Source organism: Podarcis pityusensis (genome assembly GCF_964106645.2).
Source record: "Podarcis pityusensis genome assembly, chromosome: Z".
NCBI lineage: Eukaryota > Metazoa > Chordata > Lepidosauria > Squamata > Lacertidae > Podarcis > Podarcis pityusensis.
Window position 1 is genome coordinate 4,010,038 of NC_138044.1, and position 16,781 is coordinate 4,026,818.

At 47.7% G+C, this 16,781-nt stretch overlaps 1 protein-coding gene across 5 annotated transcripts in view; it reads right to left on the reverse strand.

Moving 5' to 3' along the window:
• Positions 1 to 11,636: 11,636 nt before the first annotated feature.
• The window catches only part of AK1 (adenylate kinase 1), a 59,852-nt gene continuing 54,707 nt past the window's right edge, over positions 11,637 to 16,781 (reverse strand). For 4 of the 5 annotated variants that reach the window (XM_080990936.1, XM_080990937.1, XM_080990939.1 and 1 more), the window contains one exon: positions 11,637 to 13,293. In XM_080990936.1, the coding sequence (XP_080847062.1) occupies positions 13,225 to 13,293 (69 nt within the window). In that variant the 3' untranslated portion in view covers positions 11,637 to 13,224. The remainder of the gene's footprint in view (positions 13,294 to 16,781) is intronic. The other variant, XM_080990935.1, reaches the window with a different exon arrangement.

A 16,781-nucleotide genomic window follows, 5' to 3' on the forward strand; every position in this document is an offset into this window, starting at 1 on the left:
TCGTGACCCCATGGACCAGAGCACTCCAGGCACTCCTGTCTTCCACTGCCTCCCACAGTTTGGTCAAACTCATGCTGGTGGCTTCAAGAACACCATCCAACCATCTCGTCCTCTGTCGTCCCCTTCTCCTTGTGCCCTCCATCTTTCCCAACATCAGGGTCTTTTCCAGGGAGTCTTCTCTTCTCATGAGGTGGCGCAAGTCTTGGAGCCTCAGCTTCAGGATCTGTCCTTCCAGGGAGCACTCAGGGCTGATTTCCTTCAGAATGGATAGGTTTGATCTTCTTGCAGTCCATGGGACAAATCCCAGAGTTCTCTGGAAAGAGAAATTGAGTGTTTAAACCACTCCCAGAAGCCCTTGGGGGAAGCTGTGGCTGTTAACGTGGTATCACAGCACTTTAAATGTGTGGTGTGAATATGGCCCAAGCCTTGTTTGCAAGGTATCTGGAGCAAGGAATTAAATTAGGGCGAGAAGTCAGAAACAAGGAGACAGAAGCAGGCACATTGTTTCTCTGACCAGTGGGGTCTGACCCATTTGTGCAAACAGGGCACTGCCCTACCATCCTCATTCTACCCTCAGCCTGCCCCCACCTGACTGACCTCCTACTTAAAACCAGTCCATGGGGGTGGCATTGCCCTCCTCCTTAGACTCAGGGTTGCCCCTTGTACAATTCAGCAGGGAGAAGGGTTAAGCAGACCTCTCAAGTCTCCCTAATTATTTGGGACATCCCAAATTGGCAGAAGATGCCCCTGCTTCTCCTCCTAATCCCAAATGTCCCAATTTTGGTCCCCGCCTCCCACCCCGCTGGTTGCACCAGAGTGAGGGAGCATGATACAGGCATATTTTAGTTTCTGCTGTGGCGCATGTACACAAACAGGACCAAAAAATGGAAGGGAAACTTACCCTGACCTCGTCTTCCAGAAGTTCATCTGCAGTGCCGAGGAGGAGGAGGCAGAGGCATATCCAGTCTGTGCCACATCAGGAGACGCAGTGCAGGCCAGTGCGACCTTCCCCAGGCCGCTTGGGTCTGTGCTGTGTCGGGAGATGCCGTGCAGGCTGGGCTGGACTTCTGGCAAGCCTCACTGGGCCACGCTGCTTCTCCCAATAGGGTGCAGGCCCAGCGCAACCTGCTGAAAGGTCAGTGCAAGCTGTGCCGCTTCTCCCGAGGCGGTGGTGGAGGAGGACTACTGTGGAAAGGTAGGTGGGGTGGGGGAGGGTTGGTGACATGGAGGGGGCAGGGGATGGTCTCAGCTGGGGTGCCCCAAATTACCCTCCCAAAATGTTGGGGGGGGGGTATGGATTAGGGAGAAAGTCATCCATATAAAAGGATGTCACATAGAGGAGGGAGAAAGGTTGTTTTCTGCTGCTCCAGAGAAGCGGACATGGAGCAATGGATCCAAACTACAAGAAAGAAGATTCCACCTAAACATTAGGAAGAACTTCCTGACAGTAAGAGCTGTTCGACAGTGGAATTTGCTGCCAAGGAGTGTGGTGGAGTCTCCTTCTTTGGAGGTCTTTAAGCAGAGGCTTGACAACCATATGTCAGGAGTGCTCTGATGGTGTTTCCTGCTTGGCAGGGGGTTGGACTCGATGGCCCTTGTGGTCTCTTCCAACTCTATGATTCTATGATTCTATGATTTAAAGCTGAACCTATCGAATCCACACATTCTGAAACAAAACTGAACTGCAAGGCAGCTGTCATTCAAAATCTGCACTTCCTCAAATTTTGCAATCCAGTTCTCCAGTCAGGCGATGTGTACAAGATTGCATACACTAGGGGGGAAGCGCACGTAAAAATGCACAGGTTCTTGAAGGAAAGCACTTTGAAAAAATGTGCATATCAGACAAAATTGCATGCAGAAATTCAGACTAAAATGCTGACAACTTTTAATGAGGATCTTTTCTTTTTAAAAGAAACATATAGAAAATTGCTAGAGAAATGTGGAGAACTGAATTCGAGGTTAATAAATATGAGAAAAGGAGGGAACTGATATTGGCAAGTCCATTCATCCCTAACAGGGAGGAGGATAGGGACAAAATTGGAATTAGTTGGCTCCTCCTGTCATTGGCCCTGGGCTCTGCCTATCACTGGAGCTGGATCCACTGGCCTCCCCGACTTCCCCATGGACTCCTCTGTTTCTTCCTCTCTTTCTTAGGAAAAGAGACTGCGAAGTGAACACCAAGGTGGACATAAAGTATTCGGAAAACTTGTGGGAATGAGGGTGATTTTTTTTCCACTGGAGATTAGCTAGAAAATCGGGCTTGACCACTGGCAGCAGGGCTGATGGGAGTAGGGGTCAAGTAACACATGGAGGGACACTGCTTCTCCATCCCTGTTGTAGGGTGAACAGATGCAAAGCAGAACAGCCTTCCCTCCCCCCCCCCGCCCCCATTCTTATAGGAGAGTGAATTTCAGGACGTGCAGTTTTGCAAATTCCATTTTCTGTGCAACTATTAAAGTTATTAACCAACTGGGTGTACAACAGCCAGAGCCTCTTTTGTATTGAGGCCTCTTTGTATGTTGTTTTGGTTGAATTCCTGAACCCCTCTAGTTTATTATTTGTGTCTATAGTGCTTGATGCTTCTTGACTCCTTTCCTGTCTCTGGGGCTCCACGAATATTTCAGGAGCATCTGACAGGCCTGTAAACCTGTGTATTATTCACAATGGCCTTTCGCCTTTGATCCTGGGCCAGCCATTGATCTCAAGGGCCCACGGCTTCTGCTGATGGCCGGGGTGCTGGTAGGTACTTGGAAAACTCAGGGCAGAACCCAGGATACTTATTTACTTCTGGGCAAATTAAGCTGGGTGCGATGGTTGGGGTCCCACCACCACTGAGCTTTCTAGCACACGCAGCCACCTTGGGCACAGTTCATGCATGTGAGGTAGGGGTTTCTTCTTCTGATGCTGATGTTATCCTCATCAAAATGCCATCCCATTCTGTTCCACCCCCACTTGGGATGGGGAAGAAATTTTATTTGGTTCACAATTAAAGGCGAGTCTACCTAATTTGCACTTTCTGAAACAATACATTAACCAGAACACAGCCCCCACCCCCTTGAGATTTGCACTTGTCTGAATTTCGCAGCGCATTTCTCCAGCCAAGTAACATGTAAAAAATTGCATGGTCATGTAGGTCCCACTTCACAAGTGTTCGCTGTGCAAAAAATGCACTCATCCAAACATGAGAAATTAGTATTAAAACTGTATCTCACCCTATTCAAGCTTCAAGACGCCCCTGACATAGAGCTTGTGCTGGAAAGAGATGTCCATTAAATTTTCAATCTCTCACTATTTTTCATTCTTCCAGGCCCTGTGATTTTTTTCTAAAGACCGCATCATTCCCATATATACCGTATTTTTCGCTCTATAACATGCACCTGACCATAACACGCACGTAGTTTTTAGAGGAGGAAAACAAGGGAAAAAAATATTTTAAACGAAACAGTGGATGTATGATTTTTATGGTTCATGCTGCAGCCACAGACATGTGATCTGATGGTGAGTTTGGGGTAGCCCAATGCAAAAATCCTGAGGATCCATGTGGATCCGTGCTTTGTAACCACGTTTTAAGTGGGGAGGGAAGGAAAAGCACTCAAGGGATAAGGAGCACGCATGGCGTGTGTGGAGAAGGATGCTGCTAATAATGCAGGAGAGGGGTTTAAGGGGAGAAGGAACACATGTGGGGTATGTGGAGAAGGATGCTGCTAATAATGCAGGAGAGGGGTATAAGGGAAGAAGGCTCCTCTCCTCTCCCGCTTTGCTCCTTTAAAACAAGCAGGCTCTGCTTCTCTCCCTCCTCCCCGGCTCGGCTCGCTGAAAAGCTTTGCTGCTATTTAGCGAGCAAAGTGGGGAGGAGAGAGGGACAGAGAGCATGGTTGCTTTAAAGCAGCCAATCAGACAGGAGCTGCTTACACCTGTGTAAGCGGCTCCTCTCCCGCTTTGCTGTTTCAAAGCGAGCCACAGAGGAGGGAAGGAAGGGGAACCATGGATCCTCTGCTCACGACTGCAGCAGATCCCCCCGCCATCCGTAGGCATTCGCTCCATAACACGCACAGACATTTCCCCACACGCTGCACTAAACCGGCATGGCGCGGGGACTCACTTCTACGGTGTCAGAAATCATGTCTGCGCATGCTCAGATGCCGGAAATCACCTCTGTGCAGATGCCAGAAATCACGTCTGTGCAGACACAGACGGCGGAAGTCGTGTCTGCGCAGACGCCAGAAATTGTGGGTGCGAGTGCAATCTGGCCCATGGAAGGATCTCTGCTGGAACTGGCCCAGGCAAAGTAAACCTTGCCAACCCCTGATTTAGTCCCAACCCCCTGCAAAGTAGGAATCTTCTGCACAGAGATTTGCAAGCAAATCCCTCCCCGCCCCCTGCCCCCGCCACTACAGTATCTGGCCACAGTGATGCATGCCTTAGTTACATCTGGGTTACACTACTGCAATCCGCTCCATGTAGGGCTGCCTTTGAAAACGGTTTGGAAACTGCAGCTGGTCCATAACGTTGCAGCCAGACTGCTGACTGGGGCCGCTTACAAGGAGGATGTGATTCACCTGCTAAAACAACTTCACTGGCTACCAGTCCATTTCCAGGCACAATTCAAAGTGCTGGGCTTGGACCCAGACTACAGTGGTACCTTGGGTTAAGAACTTAATTCGTTCTGGAGGTCCATTCTTAACCTGAAACTGTTCTTAACCTGAAGCACCACTTTAGGTAATGGGGCCTCCTGCTGCGCCGCCACTGCACAATTTCTGTTCTCATCCTGGGGCAAATTTCTGAACCCGAGGTACTATTTCTGGGTTAGCGGAATCTGTAACCTGAAGCATCTGTAACCTGAAGCATCTGTAACCTGAGGTACCGCTGTATATAGGCTCTTCAGATGAGCACCTTCTCTCAGGCCCATCCCATCAGCATAAGAGGTACGGTTAGTGGTTGGTGGCCAATGGCCAGGGATTATGGGAGTTGGAGTCCAGCAACAAATGGAGTGCCATAGGTTCCTAACACCCTCTTTTATGGCATAAGCTCATCAGATGCATGGTTCCAAACCAAACCACATTTATAGGAAACAGCAAACAGCATTCAGAGGTCTCTGTTGCTTCTGACCACAACCATTGTGGCTAGAAAAGCAGGGGAGGTAAAATATTTTGGAGGTGAGTAAAAACAGCCACTTAAACGCACTTGCCAGAACCAGCTCTTCGCTTCTTTCCCCATCTCCCGTTGAGCTTGCTAACATCGTGCTAAGAATTTCCTGGATACCCTGTTTTTGTTTTTCTTGGAGAGGTAAAAAACAGCCTCTCTAGGTGCTTGGAAGTTCCTGGACTCCCTTGATGGCAATCATGTTTTCAGGCACTGGTTCCTTTGAGCACCTTCTCTTTCCTCCTTGGCTCAGCCAGCTGGCAAGAGAGGGGGAAGGATATGCTGAAGAGGTCACTGAAGGGTGCAATCTGGCTGGAGGTGTTGGTGAGAGGAGCAAACCATTCCGTTTAAGCCAGTGGTTACCAATCTTTTTTTGGCCATGCCCCACCTAAGCATCTCTAAAATCCTGGTGCACACCCCACCCTGGAGCGCTACTCTCCCTGAATGCACCCAGTGTATTTTCTGTTTAGATAATCTCTCCATTGTCACCAGCTGACCGCCGTGTACATTCTGATTTTAATTTTAAAAATGTGTATGTCACAATATATATTTATATACTGTATACGAGGCCCCTAGAACCATAAGAAATGCAAATTCACTGTTAATAACTCATTCTCGAATTGCCCCCCTTAAAAATCAAATTGCCCCTTGTGGGAACCACAGGTTTAAGCCCTGGTGTCAGTCGTGAAATTACATTATCCCACTTCCTCCCGAACCTCAGGGCATGGCTTGCAACCACCATCTCACTTTCCTCCCTCTCCTCAGGTCAGAACACTGGGGAAAACTGCTATATTTATTAATTTGTTCACTGCTTAGCAGTTTTACTTACAACTAAGTGGCACAATTTTTCTTTTGTTAAAGGTATTGGCTGGGAGCCCCAGAAGACCTGCCCCCCCCCCTTGCTGGCCTTTCCCACCTGGCCTGGGGGGGTGGGACCCTGACTGACTCCAGCTGCAAAAGCTGAGGCTGATGAACAGACTCTAAGACTGGGGTATTTTATAGGGGGGTTTATTGCTGCTGTTGATATTATTATTGTATCTTTGTTTTAAGATCTAATGATTTATGTGGAAATCGATCAATTTGGTTGTGTCTTTTTAATGTGCTTTTTATAATTTGTTACTACTTTTGTTATGTTGCAGTTCTTTCATATTTTTAAATTAAAAGTTGATTGGCATAAACACATACACAATGCAATAAAAATGATGGGTATGGTAAATAAAAATAAATGTGAAAGTAGAAAAATAAAACACAGACACAGAGGAGGGATCAAATACCAAGAAGCTACTGAAGATACAGCGCTGCATTCAGTTGTCGCATATGAGAAGAAAAAGGTGGGTCGATTCAGTTCTCATTTTTCATATTGTAAGCCACCTTGAGCATAGTTTTAACCACGGAAAGATAGCTTGTAAATAAAATGATGATGAAATAAATTAAATGCACTAAGAATTTATAACCTTCCCTCCCAATGCAAATGCCAATTGCATGGAGTTGGACTAGATCCCTTCCGGCTCTACAATTCTATTACAGTGGTACCTTGGGTTACAGATGCTTCAGGTTACAGACTCCGCTAACCCAGAAATAGTACCTCGGGTTAAGAACTTTGCTTCAGGATGAGAACAGAAATTGCGCGATGGCGGTGTGGCGGCAGCAGGAGGCCCCATTAGCTAAAGTGGTACCTCAGGTTAAGAACTATTTCAGGTTAAGAACGGACCTCCAGAACGAATTAAGTTCTTAACCTGAGGTATCACTGTATTCTGGGCTTAGACTCAGAAGAGGTTCGGGTAGAGTCACTACTCCAGCTTCCTGGCAGGTGGGTTGCTCTTGCTTCCCAGAAAGGAGAAGGGCAAGGAGGTCAGCGTGGTGCAAACACAGCCAATCCAGTTTACATACTGGTGCATTTGTTCCAGGTGTCCTCCTTGCCACCATACTACATGTTCTCTCCCTTCCAGGAATCAGCAGTGATCCACCTTCTGGGAAGCTGACATCGCACGTCTACTGTGTGGTGGGGCCTCTTTTGCTCCCAACCATTTTATAATTTTACTATGAAAAAGTAAATATAACCCAAAGCACTCTATTATGAGCTGGTTTTTAAAAGCCTTATTCATAGGCACATCAGGAAAACTGACCCACCAACTCCAGGTTGTCAGTGGGGAAGCAGACTTTGTGGATGTCTGGTGGGTTTTTTGTAGCTTATTTTAACAACAGTCACAAGAATGGCAAATTCCATCTAAATATGATTTCATCCAGCGCTGTTTTTGATCATGTGAGTTTTTGATCCATTGTTTATGTCTTGTCTTGGAATGCTACAGTACCACTTTTTGAACAATTCTCCCTATAATCTCCTTACCTTATATGTGACCATGCTAAATTGTTTTCCTTCCTTTCTTTGAAATGTTGGGGTGCTTCATTAGTTTTGTTTATTGTACACTTAATAAAAAGCAGCCACTATGCAGAAAGTACATTAATGCTTTCATTTGAGGCATAGCAGAATCCCTGCTCATGTTCCACATCAGTGGAAAGTGTGCTAGTCTGTTCTGTCCCGTTCCACCCCACACTGTTCCGCCCCACCCCCTTTCATCACCAAAAATGGTTTGTGTGTCAGTGGCCACATGTGTGCTGATCGTGTGCAAATGGGGAATTGTCTGTATATCCTGTGGATGTGAGCTTAACCTGTCACATAAAAGATTTTCCAAAATTGTTTTGATGCCCCTGCATACAAGACTTAGCATATGTATTTGTCTTAGAATACAAACACTTTGGGTTTGGTAATTGTTTTCAATAAGATTTGCAATAAATAAACATAAAATAAAAGAAGAAGTGGGCAATGTGGGGGCTCAATGCACCACTCCAGGGAGTTCATTTTGTAATCTGGGGGCCATAACTGAAAAGGCTCTGCCTCTTGTCCCCGCCAACCGAACTCCCCCAGGGCAGCTCACATTGCAGCACTTGCAGCTTCAGAAGTTCAGGAACAAAGTAGTACATTTGGGGGCTTCTTTTCTTCCTGATTTTGCAGGCACACTGGGCCACTAAAACATACCTGGCTGGATTGGGGGGGGGGGGTTCCAACGTATGTGCTGCGCTTGTTGTAGGGGCCTTCTGTCGTTCATCTGCACCAGGTGGCAAAGAGATGGGGAAAGACTGGCAACTGTAGAAGTCACCAAAGGGACTGGCACTTGCTACTATCACTCCCCAAAATAAAAATGTGCCGACTGGCCTAATAAGAGTGATGGTGATCCCTGTGCGAGGAAACCCCCCCTCCCCCCCACCTTCCAAGCCTGCCCCTTTGGCTCGTCTCTGATGGCTGCCCCAAGGAGATGTGTTTCCAGCGCCTGTTGAAATGTGGGGTGAGGAATGTGTGTGTGGAGGGAGAGGGCTGTCATATCCTTCCCCCTCCCAACATTCCAGGCACGCGCCATCTCCCACTGAGGCTTCACTGGCTGGAGGGGAGAGGCTCTCTTTCCTTGCTACAGACGCACAGCCTGTTCCTGTTTATCACCTCAGGCTCCTCGACCTCATTTGATGACTTCGACATCTGAGCATGTTTTTACAGTCAGCTTCCTTCCCCGTCCGGCGTCTCTCTAACTCCAACTACAATACAGTGTGCAATCTTCATTATACAACCACCGGCCTCCATGGTAACTCCAGTTTCTCCCCAAAGCCCTACAGCTCCCAACCACACATTGTCATCCTTTTCTTCAGCAGCCTGCATTCGATGAGGAGGTCGGTTCTTCTCGCACTCGGGACTTGCTTTGAGCAACCTTCCTGGGAGGTTCAGAAAAGTATCCTCTGACGGATCCAATTGGCTAATGGCCACAATGAGGCCGGCCTGGCCCAGCAAATTTGGTGCCTGAGGCAAAGGGCAAGATGGCCGCCCACTCCATATTCCACTTACAGAATCTGACAAGACTCATAGCTGAATCTCATCTCAACTCTGGCAATGGGACAACATCCTGCACCATCCTGAGGCACCAGAGTAGCAGAGCATGATAGCTAAAGGGGATTCAGGGGGAATGGCTGCCACCACACCCATCTGCCGCCTAAGGCAACTGCTTCACACAGTGCAAGTTTTAGAAGATTCATTGACTGTTTCAGGGCATAACCCTATTCCTGAAATGAGAAGGTGAGAAGAAGAAGAGTTTGGATTTGATATCCCGCTTTATCACTACCCGAAGGAGTCTCAAAGTGGCCAACAATCTCCTTTCCCTTCCTCCCCCACAACAAACACTCTGTGAGCTGAGTGGGGCTGAGAGACTTCAGAGAAGTGTGACTGGCCCAAGGTCACCCAGCAGCTGCATGTGGAGGAGCAGGGAAGCGAACCCAGTTCCCCAGATTACGAGACTACCGCTCTTAACCACTACACCACACTGGTGAGGAGGCATAAGAAGAACCCTGCTGGATCAGGCAAAGGGTGCATCTAGCTCAGCATCCCGTTCTCACAGTGGCCCAACTGATGCTGCAATGGGAAGCCTGAAAGAACGGACCTGAGCGCAACCGTTCTCTCACCCCCTTTGATTCACAGCAAGTGGGATTCAGAGACATATTGCAGTGGAGATAGAAGATAGTCACCATGGCTAGTAACCACTCATAGCCGTATCCTCCATGAATTTGTCTAATCCTTCATTGAAGTCATCCAAGTTGGTGGCCATCACCACAAATTCCATACTTTTATGCACTGTGTGAAGAAGTGCTTCATTTTGTGTCCTGAATCTCCCAAGATTACAGTTTCACTGGAGATCCTGGAGGCCCAGTATTAGGAGTGGAGGAGGAAAATGCCCACTTTCTTCAACACCATGCATCACTTTAGATGCTTCTATGATGTCTCCTCAGATACCCATTAAGGGACGCCCACAAGCAGGGCCTGTGCCAAACAGGGCACTCTCCACCTGTGATTCCCAACAGCGGGTGTTCAGAGGCAGACTGTGTCTGACGGTGGGGGGAGAACAGAGCCTTTGTGGCCAGTAGTTCCAACCAAGAGAGGAAATGCCAGAAAGGTTGGCGATGACATAATGCGCGCACACACGTTACATGGTTGCCATTCTTTTTACTCTTTAATAATGATATGATAAATACATTCGGACATTAGGCCTGCGGACAGAGGGCCTTTAAGACTCTGGGTGGGATGCAAGGGGGCTTCCCCCCTCTCCCCACTTATATAAATATTAGAAATCATTGTACAAAAGAACTGGATACCGTTATAACGCATCTGGGTGCATGCGAAATGCTATCTGTGAGTTTGGAGTGCTCCAGTAATCAGAGAGAAAGAAAATGAGGCACAGTGTTCACATTACAAAATCCCACCCGAGTTCAGGTACACCATCCCGGGCTTCGGTTGTGTCCCACCCCTCCCCACTCCCAAATCTCTCTCTCCCTGAAGCATAGGGAGCTGGGATGGGAGGCCTTCAACCCTCCAGATGGACTCAAACTCTCAATCAGCCCAGGCCATCATGGCCAATGGGCAGGGATATCAGAAGTTGTAGTTCAGTAATATAAAGACGGCCAGAGGCTCCACCTGCGATGTAGAGCCATGTTCTTCAACCTTAGGTCCCCAAATGTTGTTGAACTACAACTCCCACAATCCCTGACCATGGGTGAAAGCTGGCTGGGGCAGATGGGAGCTGCAATCCAGCATTATTGGGGGCCCAAGGCTGAAGAACTCTTGATTCAAAGTCTCCCTACAGCTCACACAGGAAACCTGTGGCTCTCTAGATACTGCTGGACTACAAGTCCCATCATCCTTGCTGCCTGGGGCTGATGAGAGGTGGGCTCCAGCAAGTCCCCCATTCCTGCTCCACAGAGACAGAGAAATAAGGGAGACTGGCAGAGATGGGCTCCTACTCAAATATTTTCACCAGCAGACCAAAGAAAAAGGCACATAGAAGCTGTCAATTTGTAGTTTATGGCTGCTAAGGGAATGAAGTGGTAAGGGATTAAATGGGGACATGGGGTCGTCTGGCCTCCAGCCACCTCCTTTCATAGCCCACTCTAGGATGAAAGTTTACATGCCTGTTTGTCTCCTTCTTTCAAAGGAAGAAATCTCACTGCAAATTAGTTTTCTGTTGAGATGGGTAACACAAGATCCCCTTAATTTTTCTGTGATTATGTTTTTAGAAACCCAGCAGTCTTCAACTGGAGTCTTAGATAAACCACTTCAGACTCTAGGTGGGGGCTTACTTGAAGGAATGGGGCCTGACCTCCAACCCCCATTGTACACAGAACAAAGTTTTCCCTCATGATGTGCTGCTTTTCTAGGTGTACAGTTTGGAGAGTGGGGAACAGAGGGGAATTTGGTCACAAGGATCTCACTTGCAGCCCACGAAGCCGTTAAAAGCCTCCCATTGTACTAGAGGAAAAAGACCACCTTTCTTCCACTGAAAAACTGGGTCTCTTATTTGTGGTTGTGTTTCTGGGCAGGGGCATTGTTAGGAGATGGCCCAGGGGTCCCCAAACCCCAGGCAGTGGGTCCCCTGTCCCCATTCCCACCTTTAAAACTTAAAAAAAAGCTTTGCTCATAGAGTAGCAGGTTACCAAGCTAACCAACTTAATTTCCCAGAAGTGTCTATCCGTATACAAGTGTGTATGGGGAAATTTGTGCCAGTTTCCATCATGGGCCTGTGCAAAAGTCCTTTAAGTATCTGACCACACCCCCTTCCTCTATGCCACCATGCCATGTTATAGCACAAGCAGTGCTATTTTTCTAAAAAAAGAGGTGCCAGAACTCAACATGTTCTCTTAGAATGGCAATGGTGCCCACCTGAGAGGTGCTGGAACTGAGTTCTGGTAAGTTATAGCTGGAAAAAAGCCCTGATATCAAGTAACCACAGAAAAATCACAGGGGTTTCTTGCCCTGGGGTGGAGCAGCTTTCCTTGTAGAAGCAGAATTACGGCATTCAGAGGATGATCCACAAACTAAATAGGGATGGGGAAATCTGCCACTTTTGGTTCTCCTGGGTTCTCATTCCCTGCCTCTACCACATTGCAAATTCATTTTCACAACACATCAGTTTGCAAGTTTTTAAATTAAAGCTCCCATCAAAAATTCATCAGCATTTTAGTGCAAATTTATCCCAATACACACATTTTGTACGCAGTTTCCCCTAATTACATATTTTTACAAAGTGATTTATTGGGTTACATTTCAAAGGGTGGAGAGAGATTCCCAATTATCAGCAGCACCTCTCCTGCCATTGATGAGTAACATCAGCCAATCATTTCAGAGAATTATAAAGTGTTGGTCTTCACTAAAGATGGTTATCTCAAACAATAGGTAGAAAGCGTGTTATAACCATCCACTTAGGTAGAAAGCGTGTTATAACCATCCACTTGCAAGCCAAGCACTTTAAGTTCTTATGTAACAGCTTCCATGTGACAAATTATTTTGACTAATATTTGTGTTTATATTTGCAACAGACAGATGCTGTTATCCTGCATTATAGGGTGAAACTCTAGCTGCATTTTCAAAGCAGGCTCTGGGTTTTTAAAAGATCATGACCCAGCCTTAGCTTTTCTCTGGCATTCCACTGAATTACTAGGATCAGAGAACGTCCCCTTTGCAGCCTCATTTTACATGCCACTCATCCAGAGAAAATAAGATCTCCTTCTCTGAATACTCTGCAGTGGGATAAACATGCAGTTTCCTGCCCTTAATCAACCTCTGAACATAACATGAGAGCTTTTCCTGTTAAAGAAGGAGAAGGGGGAAGGGGGTAAAAGATAAAAAAATAACATCTCAGCTCATGAAAGTGAACTTTACTTTGGAGAGAAGGTTAGGGAGCCAAACATAATGTCCTTGAAATTTCCTCCAACGAGGCTCCGTCCACGAAAACAGGATAACACCACTTCCGCTGTCACAACCCCTGAGATGAAATCGGAGATGAAGCAGGCGAGAGGAGGGGGACTAGAGAGGCTCACGTGGGGAGGCAAAGACGGGGCTCCTCTGCAAGGATCTGAGGCAAGATTGAGTGGGAAGGGGGAGAGGCATCAGGAACGGAGATTCACTGGTGGTGGGGAAGAGAGTGAGAGAGGAGGGAACTGTGGGGGTGGGGGAGGGGGGGTGGAGACCAACAGGTGCTCTTGCCTGCGCTTTTACTTCAGGGCATCCAGGTGAGTGCAGACCTGTTGGAACACTTCGTCCACTGAGCCTTCGGCATTAAGCTGAGGAGAGAAGGGAGCTGCATTTAGCAATTTGGGGCAGCCAAAGCCTTGCCGCTAGTACAAAACACTATCATCACACTTTGAGCAAAACCTTAACACCACCCCCACCGCACAGCTGACAGCATCGCCAGCAATTCTAAGCCATTCTACTATGCACCCACCTTAATTTTGTGATGGTGAAAATTGTTTTAAACTGTTTTCAGTATTGCTTTTTAATACTGTAACCTGCCTTGGGACCTTAGGGTGGAGGGCAGGTAAAGAATAAAGTGGAGCCCACCAACCCACTTTGATTTTTATTTTATTTTTGGCATCCTGGTCATGGCAAGAACCCTATAAAAATTAAACTGCTTGATGCATTTGTATAGACTACAAGTAGAAAACACCTGTGCCCCCTCCAGATGTTGCAGGACACTAACTCCCATCAACCCCCACTGCCATGGCCAATGGGCAGAGATGATAGGAACTGGAGTCCAACAACAACAACAATTTATTATTTATTATTTATACCCTAAGGGACGCGGGTGGCGCTGTGGGTAAAACCTCAGCGCCTAGGGCTTGCCGATCGCATGGTCGGCGGTTCGAATCCCCGCAGCGGGGTGAGCTCCCGTCTTTCGGTCCCAGCTCCTGCCCACCTAGCAGTTCGAAAGCACCCCTAAGTGCAAGTAGATAAATAGGTACCGCTTTATAGTGGGAAGGTAAACGGCGTTTCCGTGTGCTGCGCTGGTGCTGGCTCGCCAGTGCAGCTTCGTCACGCTGGCCACGTGACCCAGAAGTGTCTCCGGACAGCACTGGCCCCCGGCCTCTTAAGTGAGATGGGCACACAACCCTAGAGTCGGACACGACTGGCCCGTACGGGCAGGGGTACCTTTACCTTTACCTTTTCATTTATACCCCGCCCATCTGGTTGAGTTTCCCCAGCCACTCTGGGCGGCTCCCAATCAAGTGTTAAAAACAGTACAGCGTTACATATTAAAAACTTCCCTGAACAGGGCTGCCTTAACACTTTGAATCGTGCTCGGAAACGTACTGGGAGCCAATGCAGATCTCTCAGAACCAGTGTTATGTGGTCCCGGCGGCCACTCCCAGTCACCAGTCTAGCTGCCGCATTCTGCAGTTTCCGGGTCACCTTCAAAGGTAGCCCCACGTAGAGCGCGTTGCAGTAGTCGAAGCGGGAGATAACTAGAACATGCACCACAATATCTGGAGGTGCTCCATCCCTGGCACAGAGAATTGTAGGAAGGGGTGTTTTGCCAGTGCACAGGACAGCATGTGTGCATCACTAAATCTCCAATACAGATTCATGTGCAACGTCTGTGCGTGTGCCCAAAAAGCAAAGGAAGCCAGCCACCAGGTGGGTCCATAAGAAAAGATTCAAAACCCACCTTCAGACAATACCTCTATCAGGACCATCATTAAAAAGTCCCAAAATAGCACGCAAGTGTTCATGTCCTCCAGAACAATTCATAAGGCTAGATGTTACATAGCAAATGGCGGGGAGGTGACAGACAAAGAAGAAAACTATTAAAAATTTAAATAAGGGAAATTGTCAGGGTGTCACAAGCAGGGCTGAACTGGGGTGAAGGAAAAGAGGGTCCTCCCCATCAAGGAGACAGGTGGTCAGTTTCACTTGTCTAAGCAGCCTGTCCATGTCCTCAGAGGTAACAGGTTGAAGTTGATCCCATACAACCTAACTAGACAGAGCTCTGGCACTTTTCCACCCTGACCCTGCTACCATCATGCAGTCTACCTCTTTCCAAATCTGAGCGATTTTATCTGCAAAAAACTTCGCAAAATCATTGCAAGAGATCTTGGGATCCTGACCAGGCCCCGATGGTGGAGGTGGTTCTGTTAGTTTGCAAACCACCTGAAAGAGTCTCCTGCTGCTGTTTCCTGCAGATGCAACAGAGGCGGCGAAGAAGGTCCTCTTTGTGTCGCTATCACCACCTGGTAGGCTCGACGTTGAGCTCTAACCAGTGTCTGGTCCGATTGAGAATAAGTTTTCTGCCACAGACGCTGTAGCTGTCTCAGCAATGGTTTCATCGTCCTCAGCTCCGGGGGAAACCACGGGGCTGTCCTTGCCCCATGCAATCAGAGAGGGCGCTTTGGAGCCAGACAATTGATAGTCCTGGTTAACTCCGCATTCCAGCGGGCCACCAGGGAATCAGCTAAAAGGCCATCAACATGGGATAATACATCTCCTATTGCTCTCTGGAAACCATTTGGATCCTTTAAGTAGTGGGGGAGGACCATTTGAATCGGTCCCACCTCCCTGCAGAGGGGGTAGCAGAGAAGGCTGGTTGCACCAGGTAGTGCTCCTGGTGTACCCAGGAGAACATTTGTCACGACACAAAGCAGCTCAGGCAGGGAATCCTTAGTCTAGCCAGTGGCGGAGCTTCATGTTCCAGCACCAGGGGGGCGGTGTTGGAACATGTCCCCCCCCCCCGCACTCCTCTTCCTCTGCCAGTGGGTACAGCAGGGACGTAGGTCCACCAATAGGAATGCTGTACTGCTCCTATTGCCCAATTTCTAGACATGAACTCAGAAAACTGGGTCTCTCTCCCTAATAGAACACCTGATGATAACTAATGACTTCCTAAAAATCACTGCAACCCCTCTCCCTGCTCACATGCTCTGGGCTGCTGTACATAAGAAAAATCTGGTAAACAAGAAGGAGCAAGAGCACCTGCCATATCCAACCAATTTTCTGTTACACATGCCGGGTCAACTCTTCCATCCATGTTCAAATTATGGATGGCAGTGGTCTTATGAATCTTTGACCTGGCATTGCACAGCAGCACCTTAAGGTCATGTGGGACACCCTTGTTGATACCTGCATCCTTCTGGTCAGGACCAGACCTGGAGGCAGGGATACTCTTCAGATAATGACTAAACTTGGGCAGTGGGGCTGCGTTTCCTCTGAACAGTATGGTAATAGTTGAAGAAGTCCAGCTTTTGCCCTTGCTTTTTAAAATTTAACGTTTCTAGCCCTTAAGGATGCAAAAGTAAGCTTCAACACTTGAAATGGTTTACGGGTGTCTCAGAAGCCAGAGGAGGCTCTGAGCAGAATTTCCAGTGGCCAAAGGTTGACTGCCATGCTCTCTGCTTTTGTCCATGAAAACCAGAAGCAGAATTAAATAAATGGATCCATGTTATCTTGATTTGCATGATTTGTAAAGGTTGCAGCTTTGGAGGTAGGGAGGTGCATATGTGTAGAATTTCCATTTTAATAATAATAACAGTTCTTTTTAGTAGAGAGCAAGCATAAGCCCCGGTTTCATGCTGCCCATGTGTCCTGGGAGTGTAGTCAAAAAATGATATGCTGCTCAAGAGATCTGGATGCTGGATCAGCCCACAGGCCCCTCTGGTCTATCATCCTGTTCTGACAGTGGCCAACAAAATCCCAACAAGAAGTCAGGGCCAGAGTGCAACACTGCTCTTCCCTCCTCGGACTCCCATCAACTCGTGTTCAGAGGCATACTGCCTCTGTA